The sequence below is a fragment of the Amphichorda felina genome (genome assembly GCF_050947745.1).
Source record: "Amphichorda felina strain 45539 chromosome Unknown scaffold_4, whole genome shotgun sequence".
NCBI classification, from domain to species: domain Eukaryota; kingdom Fungi; phylum Ascomycota; class Sordariomycetes; order Hypocreales; family Bionectriaceae; genus Amphichorda; species Amphichorda felina.
The window spans coordinates 2,556,867-2,582,055 of NW_028145046.1; the positions used below are offsets into that span (position 1 = coordinate 2,556,867).

The following is a 25,189-nucleotide window of genomic DNA, read 5'->3' on the forward strand; positions in this document are numbered from 1 at the left end:
AGTATACTTGATAAGTACTCCGTACCCACCCACTTACTTAATACCTATAGAGTACATCTAGGCACACTATTTCGTTCATGTGTCACAGGAAGCTCCTCTACAACTCCGAGATCCGATGACGCGATTAAACGCAGTGCACAAGACTAGGACCAGGTCGCCCGTCCTCTCAACTTATACTGCTAGCTATTCCTCTTCCCTCTGATCCTCTATCCCCCGTTCAGGGTACCATCAACCCCAAGACGATGGCAGTCGGCTTAGCTACCAAGGGCAGCCATGCCGTGGACGAGGAGGCCAGGGCCGAAGTTGATGTGCTCAACTCTCGCCTTGAAAAGACAACGCAATTGACAAAAAAGATCCAGGCCAGCCTTGGTCGACTGGATTCCAGTGGCCAGAGTGTCCGCGACGTTGCAGGGCCCCTCAATGGCGAGACTCGACGCCTTCAGGTCCTTGGTCACAGTTCGTATACCCCAAGGATGACAGGTCAAGGGTAGTCGATGAACTAATGCTGGCTATAGATATTGATGCCGTCATTGCTGCGATCGACCGCTTGCGCCAGCCTGCCGACAGTAAAAACGATGAGGAGGCTATCATTCGCTCTGGACCAGACCAGGCCGGGTTGCCCAACTATCTCGCATCGATGAAGCGCCTCAACAAGTCATATAACGACATGCAGACATCAAATTTACGCGCCAACCAGCGCACTATGGCTGACTTGGGCCGCCTTATTAAGTCTGGCAACACCCAGCTTGAGGCCCACTTCGACAAGCTACTACGAGCAGATACTCCCCGCTCCATCGAACCTCTACACTACATCACGAAGGACAAGCCGTTTCCCGTTCTCACTCAAGACATAATTGCTCGCCTTGGGCTCGTGTATTCCCACGTTGTGGAGAATCAATCACGGGACTGCCCAGAGTCTCTTGTTGCGAGAATTTATGCCGACATTCGTGGACCGTATCTAGCCTCGTCACTAGCGAATCTAGCAGCCGCCAGCGTCAATACAGCCAAGAAGAAAAACCCCGGTGCCATATATCGGGCAGGTACAAATGGTATAGGTACTTATGCCCAGGCCATGGAGGGCATCTTCCTTTCCGAGTATGACAACATCTGTAGCATCTTTACTCGCGACGACTGGGGCCTGGTATTCCAATCGACATGTCAGCCTGCTCTTACAGAGCTGGCGAGAACCCTTCGCGAGCTAAACTCCCACATCAAATCTCACCTCACTACCGACTGCTATCTTGCTTATGAAATCACTGAGATAATTTCCGGCCTGTCTGGCAAACTGGAAACACGAACTGGCGAGCTCAAAGGCTCGCTAGCCGCAGCCCTAAAGCCGGTACGAGAAACTGCCAAATTATCTCTCTCGGAATTGATCGAGGAGATGAAGCGCAAAGTCAGTGGACTCCAAAGTCTTCCGGGAGACGGGGCTCCGACCCCAATTGTGTCGGAAACCATGCGCCGGTTGCAGACCATGGTTGAGTTTCTACGCCCTATCTCCAGCATCATGGTGTCTTTGGGTGATGGTGGTTGGAAAGCATCCGCCTCAGGAAATGCCCGGCCCTCAGACGCTATTCCGAGCCTCGCTTCCTTCGACATTGGCGCCGACGGCAAGGACATCTTTTGTCACTACTGCCTTGATACTGTTGAGATACTCCTCTCTTCTTTAGAGCACAAGGCTCGGCTGATGCTTAAGAGCAAATCCGTGATGGGTGTATTTCTTGCGAACAGTGTCATCATCATCGAACGGATGATCATTGACTCGGACCTATCTCCACTCCTCTCTCCGCGTCTAGATTTACTAGAACAGTGGCGGAAGAAGTCAACTGCGATGTACACCGACGTTTGCAAAGATCTCTCCATCCACTTGTTTGACACCATTCACACAAACCGAACACACCGGCCGACATCTGGTCCTGCAGACTCGGCCTCTGTCGTCAAGGGCCTGAGCAGCAAAGACAAGGACAAAATCAAGGAAAAATTCACACAATTCAACAGCTCCTTTGAGGATATGGTTTCACGGCACAAATCATACAGCATGGAACGTGAGGTGCGCTCCATGTTCGGGGAGGATATTCGTCGCAAACTACAACCTCTTTATGAGAGGTTTTGGGATCGATATCACGAAATTGACAAGGGCAAGGGCAAATATGTCAAGTACGACAAGTCATCGATTGCAGCCGTCTTTGTCAGCTTAGCATCATGAGCCTCAATCATCTCAGCGATCAACATTACACACTACAAGAACCCCAGCATCAAACATCTAACGGCGCCAACAACCCCTGCCTCGGCGTCCCTATCCAGTGACGGGTCTGGAGTACACGGAGCGAATTTAAACACAGCATTTCTCTCCATTCCATACCACCGCCTATATCGATCTCTTAAGGACATAACTTGTCCTCACAATCAAACGACAACAAAATCATTGGTTACCCGGTATATCCAACGCCTGTGTTGCGAATTCGCAAATCTCAACTGGCCCTTCCAACGCCGATACTCCCAGAACAGAAGAAACCAAAAAACGCAGAGGATTCATAGTCGAACCGGTCAGGAGAGTCCTTGTGAGCAGATACGAATCTGCCAAGGTCGGTCGCGCTGTCAGTGGCGCCGGGAGGTCGATCTCTTAAGGGGAACACTTGTAACACGTTCCACAGTAGTCATGAGTGCCAAGGTCGCTTGCCTTGCAGCAGCTGATGCAGCACTCGTCAACAAGCGGCTGAATCTCATGGTCGGCCATGGCACGGATCGGATTGGATCAGATTGCCTTTGCGGTGTCAATTTCGCTGGTATGATGGGTCAAATATGAAGATCGAAAGATTGTGTCGGCAATGATAGCCTCCGCTATACGACCCAAGAAGATCTTCAATATAACCCCTCGCTCACGTGGCAGAGGGTTCGACAAAGCTCGACGGGTTCTTGGGGATTCAGGATCTTAAATAATTACTATGAACGGCACTCTGCATGGTGCAGACAGCGCAGGTCGACCTATTAATGGCACGGCACAGCACTAGTATCAGTCTCTACCAAGCAGACTAAGGGGCGGCGCAGGGTGAGGCTAATGGTGCGACGATAGCCAATATTATGGGGTGACACGGCTGCACGTAGCAGGGATCCCCATTCATATGTTCTGGGGCGCCTTCATGCGTGATACTGCCATGATGACACCCGCCCCAAGCGACGTGCATGTGTGCGACTCTGAATGGACAGCAGGTCAGCATGACCAGTGCAGCCGCCTCCGCAATCCTTCCCGGCGGGCACGTGTTCTTTGCCAGTCCTTCCTTGCTGCCAACAAAGAACATAGGCATGGGCTAACTGCTGGCATCTTGTCTGGTACCTCAGTCCATTGTCACCGACAGGTAGAGGACAAAAGCGCCATGTCTCAACAACGCTTGCCAACGGGAGTGCGCACCCATGCATGCATGCATGATATTGGCATTTAATAGGATAAGGGTGTAGTATACTGCCAATAGAGACAGGCTACGCGAGAACTGCCAACAGAGACAAGCTACGCGAAAACAATCATGATCTGAGCCATTTCATCATATCATGGTTTCTCTAGACACCGTCATGATCGTATTTGTGCTTCGCCGTGAGGTCGTGCCCGACTATCCATCAACCACATCTGAGCAATAAATTGAGTACATTAGTATTCTGTTACACGCCGTTGTCGCATTTGGGGATACCACTCCCAAAAACGTCATCAACCCTCTTCCTACGCTCCCACACGATGACGCCATCACTGCACCGCCTAAAGTACAGTATCCGGTGCTGAGGGATGAACTCTTCGTCCGTTTGCTCAGTCTTCCATAGCTCAAGGCGTTTCTCTTGAGTACCGGTGAAGCGGTCCACGTACCCGATGATATAGTCGCTGCTATCCATACTTGGGTCCCAACGAAGGCGGTTCATAACGTCTGTTGCCGTCCGAAACTTCCCAGGGGCTGGAGTGTTTTCGGAAGACTGGTAACGTTGTGACACCACCTTTCCTACTTTCGTTCTTGCATGACATCGTTGGTCCCCAGCTTCATCTTCATCCTCTTCTTGGTCCTCGTCCTCCGAGCCCGATTCGTCCTCAGATACACCATGCTCCCCATTACCTCCACCGAGGTGGCGGCAATCTGATTTAAGAGACTCTACCTCGTTGCGTTGCACGACCTCTGTACTCAACCAACAACAGTTTGCATCGAAATACTTCTCATCTCCACGCATCCGTGTCTCGAATTGGCGGAGGACGCTTTCAACGGCTCCCTTGGCGATCTTGGCCGCTCCCTCCCCCATCAACTCACCACTATTCCCCTTCCAATTGAGGCCGATGAGGTAGCACCTTTGATATTCATATCCATAGTACAGGTCAATAGTAGTAGGTTCTTCGGTAAAGGGCTGTGGCCACATGCGGGCTGCGAGGGTGGGGGCCTTTCTATCCAGATCTATACCAAAGTAAGCGACGGAGGGCTAGACGTGATAGAAATAGCAACTCACCAACAAGCAACATGACGCAACGCGACTCTAACCATCCAGCAAATTTGACTCCCACGGTCGATGATGACCCCCAATAATGCATGTCAATCCTCACGAAACTCTTGTGCGACTGTAAGAAGTCCATTGCTCCCCAAGAAAGAGATTGGCCTCCGTCTATACCGACAGGGCCTGGATCAAGAAACTGACCCCACGTCATGGATTCTTGCGAGAGTAGAGATTCGGCGCGACGGAGTTCCGTTGTCAGCGTATTAACTGTGGGCACAGAGGCGTTTGCAGCTGTATTCAGGCTAGGCGTGTGCCACCCCAACAGGCAAAGTGGCTCCCGAAATGAGCGGTGGTATTTCAACCTGCCATGGAAGAACGGGTCGAATACCGCGTGTTGTGTCCAGTCAAAGCGGGCGTAGTGGTGGAAGAAGGACACCAGAACATCCCCAACAGTAACCGACCCAGAACTATAGGCAAATGCCTTGCAAATCGGCACAAGCATCACGGAGAGGTGTACACTCCCCAGCAGTCCGAACCTGGCTCCGTACAGACCCCTGTCCTTTGCCCATTCCTTAAGCAGGAGGTGAGCAGCCCGGTACTGCGCCATGTCGGGTATTGACCTTTGGAGATAAAAGAGATCCCGGAGCGGTTTAAGTTTGGACAGTGTCGAAGCTGGCAATGAAAATACCGGGTCGGACGATGGCCGCTTCATCACATCAGGGAACCTAGACCGAGTTGAGTCGTCAATAGTCCCTAACTAGGGAGCCAAATGGGATACAACTTACTGTTCCAGGATAGATTTGGCGCAGCAGTACTGCAAATCAACCCTGATTCCCCTGACATCCAGCTCCAGCATTGTCCCGGACTTGGCCCTGACTTTCCGTAGTATAGCAATGCCTTCAGAAGAATATTTTCGCAGCCTCGATTTAGCCAGCGAGAAGAAGGTTTTCGCGCTGATCTCGCCAACACAAAGACAGTCTATGTCCGACGAGGGAGTCCAGACACCGAGGGCGTAAGACCCTACTGTTATCAGAATAAGCCGTGCTCCGCTACGAAAGTCGGTATTGAGCTCGCCGTGTCCCTGGCATTGCAGAGCACGTTCGAGTAGCTTCACAGCCTGGATCCGATTACACTTGTCCTCATCATTTGGTAGACATCCTCGGAAATTCAGGGACTTTTTGATTTCCTCTAGCCCTCCGAGGGATGCTGGAGCCCTGCTAAGCTGGGGAGCAGCTCCTTGAACAGCACCACTTGTGTCAAGCATTTGTAAATCCGGACGCTCGAGGAGGCACCGAATCCCCCAGTGATCGCTTGCAGCGGCACGGCCAGGGTCCTCTCTAGACCCTGTCGAGGGGATTCCAAACATGTTGAAGCGGCAGGGGCGGAGGTGCAGGTGGCTGTTGACCAAGATCCTGTCGTATCGTTGGGGACGGTTGTTTATTCCTCCGCCAGCCATCTTGGCGGCAATTTCGTTCGTGAGAGGATTAAAGGTGGCACCCTGTTCTCCTTCATAAAATTCGCTCAGGAGGTGCTGGCCCAAAATTTCGTTCGATGAGTCCCCTGATACGACCCGTGACGCCACCCAGGCATCCTGAAGGTCCATGTCAGAAAGCATGGTGTCAAAGCCCCTGATATAATGGTACGACTGGTGTGAGATGTCTTGCCTTTTCCGTGCCATGTCCAGGCTATACGAGGAGGTGGGCAAGTTAAAATCCCCTGCGATGATCCACGGATGGTCCTGGAACTCGGCAGACAAGTGTGCTAGTAGTATCCGCATTTCAGTCTTTTTGGCAACAACAGCGGCATCGACCAAGCCGTGAGAGAGGTGGCAAGCCGCAAGGACTAGAGGCAACGAAGTAGTTTCGGGCGAGACGCAGTTCTTCACTGAAGGGAAAGTCGCCACAACCGCTCCTTTATGCTTTCGGCGAAAAGGGAAACGACTCCACTGGATAGGGAATTTGCTCATGACAATGATATTCAGGAGACTCGGTAACGGCCCAGCATCGGGTTGGCCAGGGGGGCCGTGGGTTGAATAGGGGTATCTGGAGCAGACATTCTGGTCGGCAAGGAGGGACGAGAGAAGCTGGTCCGTAACCTCTTCCAGTACAATAATGTCGGCCGCTGCTCGGTCGGAGAGTATGTTTGCCAGAATCCTAGAGTGTCTTTCGAAACTCGGGGGCCACTTGAACTCGGCGAGAACGTTGTAGGACGCCACAATAAGTCGATCAGGGTTATAGTGGGGCAGATTGGGAAGTTCTGCGTGCCGTAATGGTTCCCATGAGTTAGATGGGTACTGAAAATGATAGGACGTCTGTGGTGTTGGCTTCGCAGAGAATTCGTCGTCCTCGGGGCCATAGAAACTTGCAGGCATGTGCAGTCGCACTGGAGGGCCTGGTCCAAGGCTCACTGAGCCCCAGTATCTCATCTCACGCAGTCCAGGCGGAGTACCAGGGCGTTCACAATCTCGAACTAGCACTGCAAGCTGGCCGGCATCCCATCTGAATGGTGTTAGGAGGCGAACTTTCTCCATCAGGAACCGATGGGAGTCGGACAGCAAGTCGTCGCTCTGGGCAATGGTCATGTGCGGGTGAAAGGTTTCTTTGCACTCGCGTCCTAACGCACCCATCAGGCGTCGATGCAGTCGTTGGAGGGTTTCCCCATCCTCACCCCTAGGTCGGATATATAGCGTATTGTGATGTTTATGGCTAAAGACATCGGCCTCGTCCAGGTATATTGGGAGTATATCCCCCGTAAGAGGGTTCAAGTCGAGGCGGCCGAGAGTATCCATCGCATTTTGAAGGCACTCTTTTTTCACAAATGGGTAAATCAGGCTAACATGTGGTGGCCATTTTCCGTAAGCCCTTTCATGAAGGCAACGGAGCCCATCTACTCGGTGCCAAAGTTGCTGTGGGGGTATCAGGCAGAGCGCCGTGTCCGTAGAGGGCGCAAGTGCGCCCTCAGTTCGGGTTTCCGGGACTTTCATGGTCTGATTATTGTATATCCGCAGGACCAGGGCGTGTAGATTTCCGGTGTGTTTGCTAGCTACTGATGGAGGCAGCGGTGTTGGGGATTCTCAAGGTTGTCGACGGGTTGGTAGGAGTATGTAACGAGCGTCCGACGGCAACACCATCGCGGCCCTCCCATATATCCGAATCGACAAACATGTGTGACCCATCTCGCCCTTGTAAGAAACAAATCACCATCTACCCCTGACTGGTTGTTCACGCGAGGCCCGGCGTCTAGGTTGATAACATGAAGCGGGGTGAGTCACTAAGGCAGACATATCAGCTCACCTACTCCACAATCCACACGTGCACCACACCCGATGGCTAATTAGCACTCGGTTACTGGCTCCGCTTTATGCATGTGAGCTAAGAGCAATTCCTACTATTACTGATATAGTATGAGCCATTATGATGAAATCACTGCTGCTCCCTAGCCTATCGTGGTAATTCGCTTAACTTATAACCTTAGCACTCCATAGTTAGCGCTAACAGTCTCGCTACCTTACTAAAGTAGGTATTAAACTAGGAGTAGCTACACCTCCCTAATTTTATGAATGATATAGCGTCTTAGTTAGTTAGATAGACGGACCCGATTAGTTAAATAGAAATTAGTTAAACGGGCAATCTAATAAATAAGAATATAAATAGCTAAAGAGATAGGATAGAGAGTTAATTAATCAATAATCATTTATTAGACTATTAATTATATCGTAATAATTAATAGTAGTTTAATATAAGGCTATAGCTTTATAATAGATAAGAATCCCGGGACATAGAGAGTCTAGCCTATTAATACCCTAGACCTAGTTATATAATCTATACCTACATACTTTGTAGATAAATATAAAAAAAAAATAACGTAGAATAAGGTTAATTAGCTAGATAAGATAATAATAATAATAAATATCTATTAGGCTTTAGTAGAGAGGTTAAAGATAAAGATTCTAGCGATATTTCTAATACATCGCTATAATATATCGGGTATAACGCTATAGGGTAACTAATAGCGATATAGCTAGGTCCTGAAAGTATTATCTATATTATATTATTAGTAAACATTATATCTAATCTAATAATAAAAAGTTATAAGATCTCTTAAAGTTAGCCTAGAAATTCCTAAGATTATTATAATATCAATATACTAATATTATTATAAAATCTTTAATACTTAACGCTAAAAGGTTAAATAGATTATCTTAACCGATAAGCCTTATTATATAATACCTATAAATCTTATACCTTTATCTTTATTATTATTATTATTATTTTTATTATTACTTTAGAGAAAGATAATAATACTTTTAAAGAGATTTATATCTTAGATTATATTATTTATATTTATATTAAGTTTTTTTAATTTATATAATTAAGCTTATTACTAAAGAATATATAAAGGTTAATTTATCTTAATACTATAATAATATATATACTGATTATTCTTAGGGGTTTAAAGAAAGCTTAGAAGTTACCTAATATCTTAAAAGATAAATCTAATAATAAGGATAAAGATAAATAACTATAAAGTTATTATAATATCTTTAAGAGTTTTATTTTCTAATATTAAATAAAGATTTTATATATTATCTTTATTATATTATAATTAGATAATATAGACTATAGGCTAATATTATTATAATATTATAATAAAAAATAATACCTTAATATTATAATAATATCTTATTTCTTTATAATATAATATTTTTATTTAATAACTTTAAAATCTTTATCTATATTTATAAAGGTATTTTTTTAATCTATAAAGTTTAATTTTTTCTAATATATATTTTCTAACTTATTATAACCCTTTTATTTAATATAATATAATCTCTATAAGTAAACTTTTAACTAATAACATTTTTAATTTATAGGTTTTTTCTTTTATAAATAAATAATTTATTAGCTTTATTAGTTCTTTATTATTATAATTAAAATTTCAAATAATATAATATTAGAGATATTATATACTTATATTTAGAAAGATAATCTTAGCTTATATATATTCTTATTAATTCTTATATCCTTAATAACTTATTAAGGTATTACTTATATATATATTTATAATTTTTTATTAGATTATTTTAATTAAAATCCCTATAATAATCTTAGAATTATTTTCTTATAAGCTAAGTATATTACTATATTATATATAAATTTAGTAAAAGGTAGATATTATATCTAATTAAATTAATTCTTTAAATAAAATATTTAAAAGTAATATTTAAATTTTTAGTTCTAATATTTTATCTATTTATCTATTTATAAGTAAAAAATAATATTAAATAATTATTTATATAATTTAATATAAAAAATTTATTAAAAATATTAATAAAGATAATTCTTTTATTATTTATAATTTTATTTATAATTTTATATTTTAAGAAGATATAATTAATAAATAATATAATATATTATATTATTATAAGATTTAAGAATTATAAGATATAACTAATTAGTAAAGATAAGGTTTAAACCTAATTTATTATAAGATTTTTAAAAAGTTAAGTAATTAGATCTTACCTTATTTATCTTACTTTTATCTAATGATTATTTCATATAAGCTTTAGGTATAATTAAGTAATAAGAAGAATATAATATTATTTATTTAGTATTAAAAACCTATAATATTATATTATAAAAGCTAAGGTTACTTATAATACTAAGAATTTATTTTAATATATAATAAATTATTATAAATAATATAGATATATATAGAGATTTATATAAAAAAGGATATTAATATCTATTATTATTATAATAATATATAAACGGATTAATTTAATTATAGTAGAAAGAAATTCTTATAAAAAAAATTTAATTTATAAAAATATAAAAGCTATATTATTATTATACCTTTTTTTATTAATATAAAGATATCTACTTTAATAAAAATATTATTAAATTATATCTAATAATAATCAGTAAATAAATATATTTTAATAATTAGATTTTAACCTACGTATTTTAAACGATTATCTTAATATTAAAGAATAATAAAAATAATTTATATAAGAATTTAAATTTATAATAAAAATTATTTCTTTAATATATAAAATATTAATCTAAGGTAAAAGCGTTATTATAATAAAAAAATATATATACCTTTAGAATTAATAATTAATTATGTTTTCTTTAAAGTTATTTTATAAAAGCTTTATATAATATATACTAAAACTTATATTTAATATAAGATAAGGTTAATAGGTAGCTAAATAAAATAATACTAAGAATTAATCTATTATTATATTATAATATTAAAGCTTATTAAGGAAATTATATAAAGGTTTTTATATTTATTATATAAATAAAGTATATAGATACTAGCTAGGTGTATAATTAGATTTAATATATTAATTACTAAGGTTTATATACCTTATAATACTTATTTATTATAATTATTCCTTTTTAAAAAATATATATCTTCGGTATTTAGGCTTATATAAAATATTATAAGATTAGCTTTATTATTATATTACTTATAGCTTTATTAATAAGGTAGTATATATATAAGCTTAGCTTATATTTTACCTTATTATTAGAATAACTAAATTTATTTACTTAATAGTATAATTCTATATTATATTTTAAAGAATTAGAGCTTTAATTTACTAGTTATATTAATTATAATATTAAATTAAAGTAATATTCTTTATATTATAACTTATATATATCTATTATTATATTAAATAATAATAATAATCCCTTTTTAATGATATATATATAATATAGGATTTGATTTATAGTTTATCTACTAAGTTCTTAATTTTAGTAATAATTTATAAGGTATATAGGTTTTAAATATATCCCAAGTCAACTATTATACTATCTACGCCCTTATCTAACCTTAATATCTATATTCCTTAAAATAATAACTTATTTATTAAGGATATACTATAATAAGAAAATAGTACTATAGATAATAGCTTTTTAAGTATTTTTAATATAAATTAATAAAATTAAAAGGTATTAAATTTAGCTTCTTTATATAATAAACCTAGCTATTACTAATATATTAGTTAAAAGTAATATTTAACTAATATTAGATATAATAAATTATTAGGGATTAGATTAAAAAAGAGATAAGAGTTTATTTAAATTAAAGGATATTAGAAGAAATAATATTAAGTCTTAGGTATAAAAAGAGGTATATATTAAATATAATAAAATATCTTATACTTAGCCTATTTAAAAAAATAATAAATATATAAGAAAAATAAAGATAAAATTAATCCTTTAATTATATATATCTAATCAAAGAATAAAATATTTAAGTAAGTAGAGATAATTATAATAGATAAATACTATAGGATTTATAAAATCTAGATTATTAAAACCTTAGATTTAATTATATAATTTATATTTAGATACCTTATCTATTAAAGAAATATAACTATTATAGAGCTTACTTAAAAACCTTTTATCTTATAATATAATAGATTATTATTATTATTATCTTACCTAATTATCTAAACTTATTTTATAGTATATATTATAATATTAAAGTATTTATTATAGTTTTTTAAGCTAAAATAATTAATATATATAATTATAATTAATTATATTTCTTAAAAAACTATAATAAAATAATTTAAACTTTTAAATATAATAATAAAAAGTTATTTTTTATTTCTTATTTAAATCGAACTCTTAAGATCTTTTAATTAATTAGAAGGCTCTAATATAGATTATATTTTATAATTATAAAAATTAAAAAGATTTTAAAATATTTAATAAAAGAATATATTTTATTAAAAGTAGATAAATAAATAGGTAATTAATATTATACCTATATTTATATTATATATTTAAAGTTATTATAAAATACTATTATCTTTATAGATAATTATATTTATAATTAATTCTTTAAACCTTAATATAAAACGTAACTAAATTTATTATAAACCTTATAAAAATAAATTAAAGCTATAATAATAAAACTAATATATTATTAATGATTTTAGATTAAATTATAAAATATTTTAGATTTTTTATTATATTAATTATAAATATTATATTTTAATTTATTAATTTATTTCGATATATATTAAATTAATATTTATATTTTATATAAAATTATTAATAATAAAAAAGCTAAGTTTTTATTAAGAAATTTTAGTTATCGTTTTTTTTATTTAAAGATAAAGAAAAGATTAAATATTATTTTATTAATATAAAAAGAAATTAGTTAAATATAAATAAAATTATATATAATATTATAATATCTATATAAATATATTAAAAGTCTTATTCTAATATATATATTAAATATAATATTTATAAGCTATAACTTTAAATTTTATTTTAATATTAAAGATAATACCTTTAAAAAAATAATTTAAATATAAAGGTATATATAATATAGGTATAATTAATAAGTTTATATAATATATTTTTAAGATATTCTTAGAATATTTTAAATATATTATAAAGGCTATATAATATAATTTAAAACTTAAATATTTTTATAAATAATAAAAAAATCTTTTATATTAATTATTTTATTATATAAATATTATTATAATATTTCCTTTAAATCTTAATATTATAGTAATAATACTAATTAATAATTATAATATATATTAATAAATAATTAAATTAATATAAATAATTTATTTTCTTATATCAAAAAATATATAGTTATATTATTATTTTTTAATCTTATATTAAGTTAATTTATAAAATTTAATTTATAAAATTAAATATTAATAATTATTTATTAAAATCTTATTAATATATTTATATATAATTTTTATACCTATTAATATAGATATATTATAGATATAAAGATATTATAATCTCTAATCTAATAAAATAATATATTTATAATATAAAACCTAAAATAATATAATATATTAAAATACTTTTTTTATTTAATTATAAGTTAATAGTATTATCTATATAAGATAATATTATAAAAATTCTTTAAATAAAATTTATAATATTTACTATTAGATATTCTTTAGTATTATAATAAAAATAATATAAAAAGGTAAGTAAATTATTACTTTTTATATAATATATCTCCCTCCTTAGGGTCTCTTAGATTTACCCTCTTAAAGCATAATATATCTACTAGGTTAATAATCTTTAATTAGTATTAAATATTAAAATTAAACTTAGATAGCCTATATATTATTATATTTCTTTATTATATATAGCTTATATTTATCTATAATATAATTAATTATAATTTAAATAATATATAATAATAATTTTATAATTAATATTAAAAAAATAATATTATTATTTATTATATTAAGAATACCTTTATAATTATAAGTATCTTTATATTTATAATAGATTAATATAATTTAGCCTTAGGAATCTTCTATAATAAATATATTATAAGATATTAATAATATCTTTTTTTTATAATAATATAATATTAATAATATAATCTAATATATTTATATAGATTTATATTAATATTTAGATTTATATTAATATTTTATATTAAAAGAGATAAAGATAGGGTTTTCTAAGAATTTCTTTTTAGCTATTAGAATATTTTAAGTTTATTAATATATAATTAATATCTTCTTTTCTTTTTATTATTAAGAATATTTATAAAGGGATTAGAATTTTAATATAATATTAGCTTAATATCCTATTAAACCTTATAAATATAAATAATAATTATATTTAATAAGGTATAAGATATATATTATTTTTATAAAGTTTTTCTAAGATTTATTTAATATAATTCTAATATATTATAAGATTATTATTTTCTATTAAGATATTATTAAGGTATATATATATATATTAAAATACTAAAACTAATATTAGAATACCTATAAAAGTATAATAATCAATAAATATATTAGGTATAAGATATAATTTATATTATTTAAAAAAGCCTTTTAAGAAGTATTTTATAATATTTATTATATATATTTATTAAATAATATATAAATCAAATAGTAATATACCTTAGGTAGTTAAAAAGAAAAGGATTTAGAATATTTAAATACTTATATATAATATAAATTATATTAAATATTATTCTAATAGCTTAAGAGATATTATTAAGGTTAATATATTAAGTTATTATAAATTTTTAGTATAACTAAATAAATATAAATTCTTTTATAAATATATAAAAGTAATATTAAATAATATATTAATATATTATTTTAAAAGTTTTATAAAATTAAATAATATATTTATTTTATATCTTAATTTTAATAATTAAATATAAATAATTAATATTATTAATATATTATTAGAGTAAATGAAATTTATTATAATAACTTTATTTATTAGGTAAATTAAATTATAAAATATTTAGTTTTAATTTATTTTATTAATAATCTTAATTATAAATATATAAATTATAAAGATAAAATTCTTTATAAAAAATTAATAAATTATTCTTAATTATTATAAAAGGTTTTTAAAAATAAAATATCTTCTATTATTAATATTAAAAAGGTTATATATAGCCTATATCGGTTTATTATACTTAGAGGATAACCACTATAAAATTAATATAATATAAAATTAAATATATATTTTAATAAAGAAAGATCTAAATAAAAGAATCTAGCCTTAATATATACGTAGAAAAGCCTAAATATAGCTAAGGTAAACTAAAAGAGATAATTTTAGAATATTACAATAACTTTATAAGATTATAAAGATTTAAAGATTATTATATTTAATATTTAATAAGAGGATACTTCTATAAAATAGATATAAAATAAATCTACTATTAAGCTTATATAAAAAGTTTTATAATTAGCTAATTAAATAGATATTATAGATTAATAAAATAATAAAAAGTTATTTTGATTTATATATATTTACTAATAAAAGTAATATATTTAACGAAATAGTTATGCTTTAATAAATACTATTACTAATTAGGGGGGTAATTTATTATATTATATAGGTAAACCCTTTATTTTATCTATTTAATGATTAAATATCTTATTATTATTTTATAATAATCTTATTATAAGATATTAGGTAGTTTATAGGATTTTTAATAAAGATATTAAGGAATTTTTATTAATAAGTAATAAGAAATAGTATTAAGAGATATATTATAGAATATATTATCTACTAATAAATAAAGCTAGGATATTATAATCCTTATAACTATCTTATATTAGTATTAAGCTTATAAAAAAAGATCTTTAGAGATTTTATTATAAACCTAACTCTAATAACTAAAGATAAAAGCTATAATATTATTCTAATTATTATAAATAGAGTTATAAAGTATTTTTAGTATATATTAATAATAAAGATAATTATTAATAATACTTTTATTATATCCTTTTTGAAATATTTATTTAAAGCTATAATAAAACATTATTAGGATTATATAAGATTCTATTAATTAAGGCTAAATTTAAAGATATTAATTCTTTTTTATAATTTATAAATACTTATATTTAAAGTATAATATAATATAAGATATAATAGATATATACCTATTAAAGCTATTACTACCTTTAGCTTATTACTAACGTTATATAATAATAATCCTAAATCTTATTATACTTAAAAGTATTTTTAATTAGATAGCTAATTTAATTTAACTCTAAATAAAGCCGATTAATAGAAACGCTTTATACGGATATATAACTTATAATATAATTATATCTTTAATAATATTAATAGCTATAATAAAGATAAAACTTATATTATTAAAAAGCTTAAGAATTATATATTAAAAAACTATGTTTTTAAGTATATAAAAGTATACTTAATTACCTGCCCCCTTTTATAACCCTCTTATCTCTTAGTTATTATATACTTTAAGCTTAATACCTCTAAATAATAGAATTATAATATATATAATAATATAGGTTATATCTTTTAGAATTAATTATATATATATATTTAATATTATTAGGCTATAAGTAGAATTCAAGTAGCGAATTATTACTTAAGTTTAATTAATATAATAAAATAAAATAGAAATTAGATTAATTAATTTATCTTTTTAATATAATACTTTTAATATTTTTAAATAATCTAATATAATATATATCCTAGTATTATAATAATTTACTTTATTATATATTATTAGGTATTTCTTAAAAGGTTTTTTTAATTTTATTTATATTTTAATTTTATTAAGAATTAATATTATATCTTTATAATATTAATATAATTTAAATTTAATCTTTAGTAATTATAAAAGTAATTATATAAATACTAGATAAGATAATAAAATAATACGAATAATAGATAAATTATATATTATAATTTATATTATTTAAATATCTTATTTCTTAATACCTTTTAAAGTTACCTTTAAAGTATATTATATATTAAAATATTAGGGTTTAGTTATATAAATATAAAAAGATTATATAATCTTTTATATTAAAAGAAAAGGTATTAAAATAATATATAAATAAATAATCTATAATATAACTTTATATTATAGATTATAATCTTAATTAATAGAATAAAATAAATTTTATTATTAATATTAATTTTTTAGAATAATTAAAATTAAATAGTTTCTAAGATTATAAATTATAAATAATATATTTTATATTTAATATATATATATATATATATATATAAATTAATATAAAAAATAATTATATTAAAATAAAATAAAACCTATTTTTTTTATAATATGATAGAAATATTTACCTTATAATAATAAGGCTTATATTTAAAAATATAAAAAACCTTTATATTCTAAAATAAATTAATATAAGAATATTTTATTTATTTATTATAATTAAATTATTATTTTATTAATATATATACTCGCTTTATATATAAGGTATATATAACTAATATTGATTTATTATATCTTTTAATATCTTAAATCGAAAGGTTTTTTTTTAATATTTATATTATATATTTAGAATAACTTTAGATTAAAAGTCCTTTTATATAATCTCTTTTATAATATAGATTTTCTTTTATTAATATACTAATATGAAATCTATTATTTTTAATACTAAAAATAACCTCTATTAGGTATATATATTTCTAGGTTTTCTCTATCTCTTTATAAGCACCTACCTTAGCAGTTATAAAAATATATCTACGACCTAAACCAAGAGATGGATACCCCTTAGTCACCTACGGCGGGTGCCCCACCCTCTCTTTTCTAACGGGCATATCTCGTCTACATGCCTTCCACTTTATTCCTACCACCTACCAGTGTTGAATTTGACTTGCACCGAGCCATCGTCTCACACTACATCCCATTGCACTACACCACTGTGTGACAATTGAATTGAGAACGTTAAGATGGGATCGTCGCCGCCAATATCCACGTGCGTGTCATTGCACTCCGACACGCGACGTGAGGCAGTTAACTAACTATTATCACAGCGTCTACGTGCAAAACCTCGAAGAGCGCGTGAAGCTTGAGCCTCTCGTCGATTCACTCCGCACCATCTTCTCGGAATTCGGAAATGTTGTCGATATCGTGGCTAAGAAGAATTTCAAGGCAAAAGGCCAGGCGTTTGTTGTCTTTGACGACGCCCAGAGTGCCCACAATGCGGTCGAAGAAATGCAAGGGTTCGAGCTCTTTGAGAAGCCAATGAGCGTGTCAATGGCGCGCACGCAGAGCGACAAGACAGTGGAGATACACTGCAGTGGCGAAGAAGTAGCAACTCACAAACGACATCGCCTAGCAGAAAAAGGCACCCCAGGTCCCGACGCCATATGTAGTCGAACATGGAGCGCTAACGCCTCGCAGACAAAAAGAAGGCCTTGGAAGCTGCGGAAGACCAGAGGCAGCTCAAGCGCGGGGCTGGAACGGCTGTGGAGACCAGACCAAGCAAGGCGGCCCGACCCTCGGGGCTCAAATCGACCAGCGTGGCAACCTCAGCTGTTGTTCCTGACGAATACCTACCTCCAAACAAGATTCTCTTCTTGCAAAATGTCCCAGACGAGTACGATGTCGATGCTCTTACTACGATATTTGGTCGCTTCGATGGGTTCCGCGAGGTTCGACTGGTCCCAGGGAGGCGCGGTATTGCATTCGTGGAATACGATGCCGAGCAAGGCGCTATCACGGCAAAAGAGAATACGGCAGGAATGACACTAGGGGACAAGGCAATCAAGGTTACATACCAGCGTCAATAAATCAGATGCTCGCTGTCATCGTACAGCTCTTTGTAGGGCCTATGAATAGGTTCCTATTTAGGACAAAGAGTCAACGTTTGATGTGATGGGTATTGATACTTCCAACTTGACCGGACGCGTATTGATCGGGGGTCGCTGTAACAGGCTTAGAAAATCACGTCGTCATCCTCTTCAGCAGCAAGGAGGTCCGTCGGTCCTGTAGCATCTTGCACCTTCTCCTGGTTTGGCACGTTCTTCTCCGCCTGGGCCTCCCTCTTGGCTTTCATTTCAGCATCAGCGGCGGCCGTATCGCGCTGCTTCTTGTTCGCAACCTTCTTATTGTTAGTGTCCACACGGTAGATGCCGCCACTCGTGGTTACGACAAAAACTCGCCTTCTTTAGTCTGTAGAACTCCTCGCGGTCGAGTTCGTCGAGCTCGGAGTTGATATACTTAATAGTGTTCTCCGTCCGGGGGATGATGACGTGTTCAATGGCGTTCACTGGCACTGTTAGCTCCAGGAAGACAATGGCAACTTGGGCCCATATGCACCTCGCCTATTGACAACCTTGATCACTTCGTCCAAGATCACAAAGGCTGTTTGCAGGCTCGCCAGCTCAACTAAGGCCTCGACAGCGCGAGCATATGTCTCTCTGCATCTTTGCACCTGCTGGCCTCCCTTTCCCAGGCCCGTCAAGCCAAAGTCGTTATTTCCCTCAGTCAGATAGCTCTCAAAAGCCGGCAGAAGCACACCAGAAACGTTGTCCTGTTTTGTCCGAACCCGAAAGCGAGCGGATTTCGCCGACTCCTGAACTTGGTAACCAATATCACCCCCTACGGCGTAGGTCACCTCCGCTAGCGAGAAAGCAGCAATCTGCATGACCCGACCCATCTTACGCTTCGCCTCGTCGATTCGTCTCGTAATTTCTAGTCAACCATTGTCAGCTTCGTGGCTATCGCAGCGTATTCGCACACGAGAAGCTGGCAAACCTCGAAATCGCCTAAACACCAGACGACGTCAGCTTCCAGCCATGTTAATTGGGATGCTTATTCTTTCGTAACAAACTTTGTGAGAGCTTCGCTTTTCCTTTTTAGCAAACTGTGTCCCGTCTCTGCGCCTTTGAGCTTTGCCTTCATGATACCCAGCGACTGTCGCGTGGGGAAAACGGCCTCACGATCCTGTGCAACTAGACTTAGTTTAGAGCTCTGAAGAGTAAGTAGGTTCCATGTTCACAGTACCGCAGCGCCTGACATGGTGAACAGATAATCCCAGAGGGGCGAGATACAACGTATAGAAGGGGTGAGGTTTGGGGACTGGAAGTCGTAGGGTTTGTGATGAACAGTAATACGTCAGGTCGGTGTTCTAGTGTGACAAGGAGCAGAGAACCTAGCGCAGCTGTCGACTACTAAGTACTAGTACCTCGGTACCTAAGAGGTGGAGGGGTGTTTTTCAACAGGGATGCAATACCTTACTACTACTCGTAGTACTAGTTGTTCTTGCGCCGATAGCGAGTGAACACCCCAGCGCTTGCCTAACATCTCTTTGTAAGCTTAAACAGATATTCTTTACTGGTTAATAGCTATTTTTACTACCCAGTAGCCAATAGGCTTATAAATATGTTAGCAATAGGTAGGCATGAGATGTGGCCAACAGGTATTGTGTTGGGCAAAACTGGGGTGTTGACATGCCATCGGATGTAAACAGTAAGTAGCTAAGCTGCCTTAAGCCATGTCTGAAAACATACCCCCCGCAATGGTATACTTGTGGTGTACTAGTAGTTCTCGTACTAGTAACTTAGGTGCCTGAAGGGCGGGGTTTCTAAATCCCGTTCCGAGCCAACCATTGGAAGTCCGAGAGACGCCATGCTATCGAGCACGGTGGGAACAGAGTCCTGTACCGTCTTGCATTGAGAATTCGAAAGCCCTTTCGATCCGCAACGACTCGCACATGCTTCCCGACAAGAGTGTCTTTCTCCCGATTGTTCCATACTTTGAGGGCAGGTTATTTGCCATCTTCAGGCCCCGTAACCGTTGAACGACTTTCACGAAGAGGTCTTTGGGACGCGTCCTCAACGCTTGCAGTGGAAGTAGGGACAATGAGCAGTTCGGAGTAACCGAGGTTCTTGCTGCTGCAGTGCGCTTAGAACATTTCAAAGCGGCTCAGAGCTATCTAGGAAAGTGCTCTCTGCCTAACTATGGCCGCAATGGAAGTTGTCGCGTCGGAACAGGCGCGATACCGGCGCCCTGATATTGGACTCGTGGTACGCAAATCCCAGCTTCTCAGACGACTTCAGAGCGCCTGCTAACCTGATAACCCAGACCAGCGAAGACTCGATTTACGAGCAAGATGTCCTTCGAGAACCAGCTAGCATTAAGCCATGGCTAGCCTATGTGAACTTCAAAATTCGCCACGGGTCAGTCCTTGAACAAGCCTTTGTCATGGAGCGCGCATGCAAGCAGCTTCCCCGATCTTACAAGCTATGGAAGGCCGTGAGTTATTCTACCATCTATTATTAGATCCAATCTAACATAGGTAGTACCTTGCTTTTCGGGTCCAACACGTCGCATTACTAAACCCAGCCGTTTTCGCTGCCGAGTATCGCAAGGTGAATGCGCTCTTCGAGAGGGCTCTGATCCTCCTGAATAAGATGCCGAGAATCTGGGAAATGTACCTCAAATTTCTTATGCAACAACCACTCGTCACTTTGACCCGTCGTACTTTCGATCGCGCACTTCGAGCCCTTCCTATAACGCAGCACAACCGGATATGGGCTTTATATCGGCCTTTCGCAGACTCGGCTTCTGGTAGAAGTGCCGTCAAAATATGGAAACGCTACATGCAGGTACATCCTGAGGATGCAGAAGACTTTGTGGAGCTTCTGGTTGAGACTAGGCTCTATACCGAAGCCATCCTACAATACGTCGACATCCTCAACAACAAACAGTTCTCAAGCAAACACGGCAAGGGTCACTATGAGCTTTGGAGTGAAATGGTGGACTTGCTAGTCGAGCATGCGTCTCAGGTTGAGACAGGATATGACAGTGGCATTGACGCAGAGCGCATCATACGGAGCGGAATAACCCGGTTCACTGATCAGAGAGGCAAGCTCTGGGTAGGGCTTGCAACCTACTGGATACGAAAAGGCAGCTTTGAGAAAGCACGGGACGTGCTCGAGGAAGGCATGATAACTGTCATGACGGTCAGGGATTTTACGCTCATATTCGATTCTTACACGGAATTCGAGGAATCCATAATTGGTGCTCTCATGGAAGATGCTTCCGTGCGTGCCGAAAAAGGCGTCGAAGACGACGAAGCCGATATCGAACTCGATATACGAATGATGCGATTCGAGCACTTGATGGACCGGCGCCCTTTTCTCCTTAACGACGTTCTTCTACGCCAAAATCCGAACAACGTTTCTGAGTGGGAGAAGCGGGTGGCCCTTTGGGGCGACAACAAAAGGGAGGTGGTTCAAACGTATACTGATGCGATTGCCGCCATCCACCCCAAGCGGGCTGTTGGCGCTTTCCATCAGCTCTGGGCCAGCTACGCCAAGTTCTACGAGAGAGGCGGCGACTTGAGGAACTCCCGTGTTATCATGGAAAAGGCTGTGAAGGTCCCGTTCAAGTCAGTTGCTGAGTTGGCCGACATGTGGATTGAGTGGGCAGAGATGGAGTTGAGAAATGAAAACTTTGATGACGCAGTGCGGATCATGGCGAAGGCCGTCCAAGCTCCCAAAAGGTCCAACGTGGACTATTTCGACGAGACCCTATCGCCACAACAACGGGTACACAAGAGTTGGAAGCTTTGGAGCTTTTACGTGGACCTCGTGGAGAGCGTTTCTACTCTAGCAGAGACCCGCAAAGTGTACGAACGTATATTCGAGCTTCGCATCGCGACCCCACAGACCGTGGTCAATTATGCTAATCTCCTGGAGGAACACAAATACTACGAGGAATCATTCAAGATTTACGAAAGAGGCTTAGATCTTTTCAGCTATCCCGTGGCATTTGAGCTATGGAATCTATATCTCACGAAGGCAGTTGATCGCAAGATTGGCATCGAGAGGCTTCGCGACCTTTTTGAGCAGGCTGTGGAAGATTGCCCCCCCAAGTTTGCCAAGACCATATATCTAATGTACGGCAATCTTGAGGAAGAGCGTGGGCTTGCACGGCACGCGATGCGGATCTACGAACGAGCAACCCGTGCCGTGGGAGATGAAGATAGAGCCGACATGTTCAATTTTTACATAACCAAGTCAGCTTCCAATTTTGGCCTCCCGTCAACTCGGCCTATATACGAGAGAGCTATTACCGTCCTTCCCGACAACGAGGCCAAGGAGATGTGTCTCAAATTCGCCGAGATGGAAAAGAGACTGGGTGAGATTGACCGTGCACGGGCAATCTACGGTCACGCGTCCCAATTCTGTGACCCACGAACCAACCCAGATTTCTGGTCCAAATGGGAGCAGTTTGAGGTCCAACATGGAAACGAAGACACCTACAAGGAGATGTTGCGGATCAAACGAAGTGTCCAGGCTCAATACAACACTGATGTCAACTTCATAGCCTCACAAGCTTTGGCCCGCAGCCAACGACACCCAGATATCACTAGGCCCACGGAAGGGGGGGATCCGATATCGAATCTCGAGAAACAGCTGCGAGCACCTCAAGGGTTCGTGGCCTCAAGCACTGGGTCCAGAAACGAGACAGGCGTTCCCACAGAAGACATACCGTCAAATCCCGACGCGATTGATATTGATGGTCTCGACGATTGATTTTATACATATAGACGGCGATTGGGTAGGGTAGTACGGAATTCTATTCGGACAGGGCAGACAAATTGATTATATGGAAGGAAATCGAGTACAAGTTACTGTCTACATTTTGTGCCGTGCGTCTTTCCCCAGCACATTCTCTTATGTCTTCTATTTCCCTTTTCCTCCTTTTATTTCGGCAAACTTAGCGTGGAACTTTTCTGGGTAGTTCTTCTCAATGCGGCCATCGCGGGAGCTTGGGGTGGCATATATCGACCCCTTTCGTTTCTGGAAACGGCTAGGGGGGACTTTGGAAGCATCTATGGGGGATTTAGCTATGTTCAGTTCCAAGAAACGATCACAGAGACGGCAACTATCGTGCAATGTCTAGAAGGGCTAGCATATTTGCTTGGGAGGCTTCTGGGGAACGACTCACCCCACTCGTCGCTCATCCTTCTATCTTGCATATTGCCATCGGTGACGGGTGTCTCGTTGAGGACCTTTGACGTATTGCCTTCCATTATCTGCAGTATTGGGCAGTTGCCTCCCAGTTATGCTATTCGGATCGGTCTGGGTACAGTCGGGGAACGAGCTCCCTTGTTGTATCTCTTCGGGAACAATATAAAAACTGCGTAAGAGTCGGTACAGACGAGCGGTGGATAGACTTATAGTGGACGTAAGTTGTGTCTTGAAGGCTCAGCGGGGTGAATAGGATGCGAGAGAGGCGATAGAGGGTGCTTGGGGCATCGGGGGTAGTTATACTTAAGCTAGAGGGAGGATGACGGGGCTTGGACGGTTGGAGTGACGAAGCCGACGCGCCACAAGGTTGGTCGACCACTACCTTAAAATCGCAAACTGCCTTGCTTGCAGTGCCTAGGTGACAGTCGGTGATGTCTATTATATGGGTACCGACCCTACTAGTAGTGCCTACCACTAGTATGGAGGGAGATACCAAAAGTAACGATATACTTTATACCTGACCTACCAATATCGCTATACTGAGACACTATACGAAGTACATAGCTATTACCTAAAATAGCAGACCAGGTATAAGTACATTATTACTTTTGACATCTCCCTCCGTACCTAGAAACTAGTAGTAGCGTACCTAGTAACGGTAATAAGCACGCAGGTAAATAGTAGTTAAGTACTAAAGTACGTGCTTCTATCCCTCGGCGGCGAGTAGTACTTACTGCCTTAGTAGCTTGGTGCCAGGCAATCGCTAGTGGATAGATGGCAGCAAGCGCCCAATACCAGTAGTTACTACCGTACTTGATTGTGGTTCAGTTCACTGTGCAAAGCTTAAGGTATTGCATAGCAGCTAGTTTGGTGAGCCGACCAGGCATCATGTACTAGTAGTATTTCCGAGGTGTCTACTGCTAACCACTTCGGACAGGCATGGAACTACCTAGTACCAATTCCAATGAGAGTACTGAGCAGTGCCATTGATCCCATTCAGCATTGAGTAAAAATTCCCACGCGGCGGACGGAACTAAGGCTGAGTGATGATAAGAAATTACTTGGCTGCTGGTGTGGACATCAAAGATCCTGCATCGCCAGACTGGAGTGCCCGCCCCAGTGATCCCTCAGAAATACTACCTCGATTGGCTACATATCCCGCAAACCTTCTCAGCTAGTCCAGTCCAGTGACTCAGTCTCTCGCGACTCAGGGGGGCAAGGGGAATGACGGTGCTGAATTCTCGATGGTAGTCTCAGCGTCCCATCGATCGACGGGGATATTGACGTCATAGTGATGGTCGCGATGGCTAAACGAACACACCCTCTCCAGGGTCTAGGTACCAATATACTAAGTATCCGTACTTGCTAGTAAGTCAGCTGCAAAATCCTCCCGAGAGTAATTACTACTAGTACTAGGTAGTAATCCTATATACTAGATTGAGGCGCTAACTACATGC

General features: G+C 36.6%; 5 protein-coding genes across 5 annotated transcripts; 3 read left to right on the top strand and 2 right to left on the bottom strand.

The window, feature by feature from the left end:
• Positions 1–242: 242 nt before the first annotated feature.
• EXO70 (GTP-Rho binding exocyst subunit EXO70) lies at positions 243–2,206 on the top strand (the record flags this gene model as incomplete). Its single annotated transcript, XM_083194025.1, has 2 exons — positions 243–456; positions 516–2,206. 2 exons carry the CDS (start codon positions 243–245, stop codon positions 2,204–2,206), a joined length of 1,905 nt encoding a protein of 634 aa, XP_083050973.1.
• Positions 2,207–3,654: 1,448 nt separating this feature from the next.
• Positions 3,655–6,832, bottom strand: ACO1O0_004587 (uncharacterized protein; the record flags this gene model as incomplete). The annotated part of the gene is made up of 4 exons (XM_083194026.1): positions 3,655–4,321; positions 4,824–4,928; positions 4,998–5,186; positions 5,247–6,832. The coding sequence occupies 4 exons, from the start codon at positions 6,830–6,832 to the stop codon at positions 3,655–3,657; spliced, it is 2,547 nt and encodes an 848-aa protein (XP_083050974.1).
• Positions 6,833–17,696: 10,864 nt separating this feature from the next.
• ACO1O0_004588 (U1A/U2B'/SNF family RNA-binding protein) lies at positions 17,697–18,539 on the top strand (the record flags this gene model as incomplete). Its single annotated transcript, XM_083194027.1, has 3 exons — positions 17,697–17,722; positions 17,781–18,046; positions 18,151–18,539. 3 exons carry the CDS (start codon positions 17,697–17,699, stop codon positions 18,537–18,539), a joined length of 681 nt encoding a protein of 226 aa, XP_083050975.1.
• Positions 18,540–18,685: 146 nt separating this feature from the next.
• VMA8 (H(+)-transporting V1 sector ATPase subunit D) lies at positions 18,686–19,770 on the bottom strand (the record flags this gene model as incomplete). Its single annotated transcript, XM_083194028.1, has 4 exons — positions 18,686–18,906; positions 19,069–19,443; positions 19,617–19,695; positions 19,756–19,770. The coding sequence occupies 4 exons, from the start codon at positions 19,768–19,770 to the stop codon at positions 18,686–18,688; spliced, it is 690 nt and encodes a 229-aa protein (XP_083050976.1).
• Positions 19,771–20,720: 950 nt separating this feature from the next.
• On the top strand, positions 20,721–23,294 carry SYF1 (mRNA splicing protein SYF1; the record flags this gene model as incomplete). The annotated part of the gene is made up of 3 exons (XM_083194029.1): positions 20,721–20,777; positions 20,836–21,006; positions 21,054–23,294. 3 exons carry the CDS (start codon positions 20,721–20,723, stop codon positions 23,292–23,294), a joined length of 2,469 nt encoding a protein of 822 aa, XP_083050977.1.
• Positions 23,295–25,189: the final 1,895 nt, after the last annotated feature.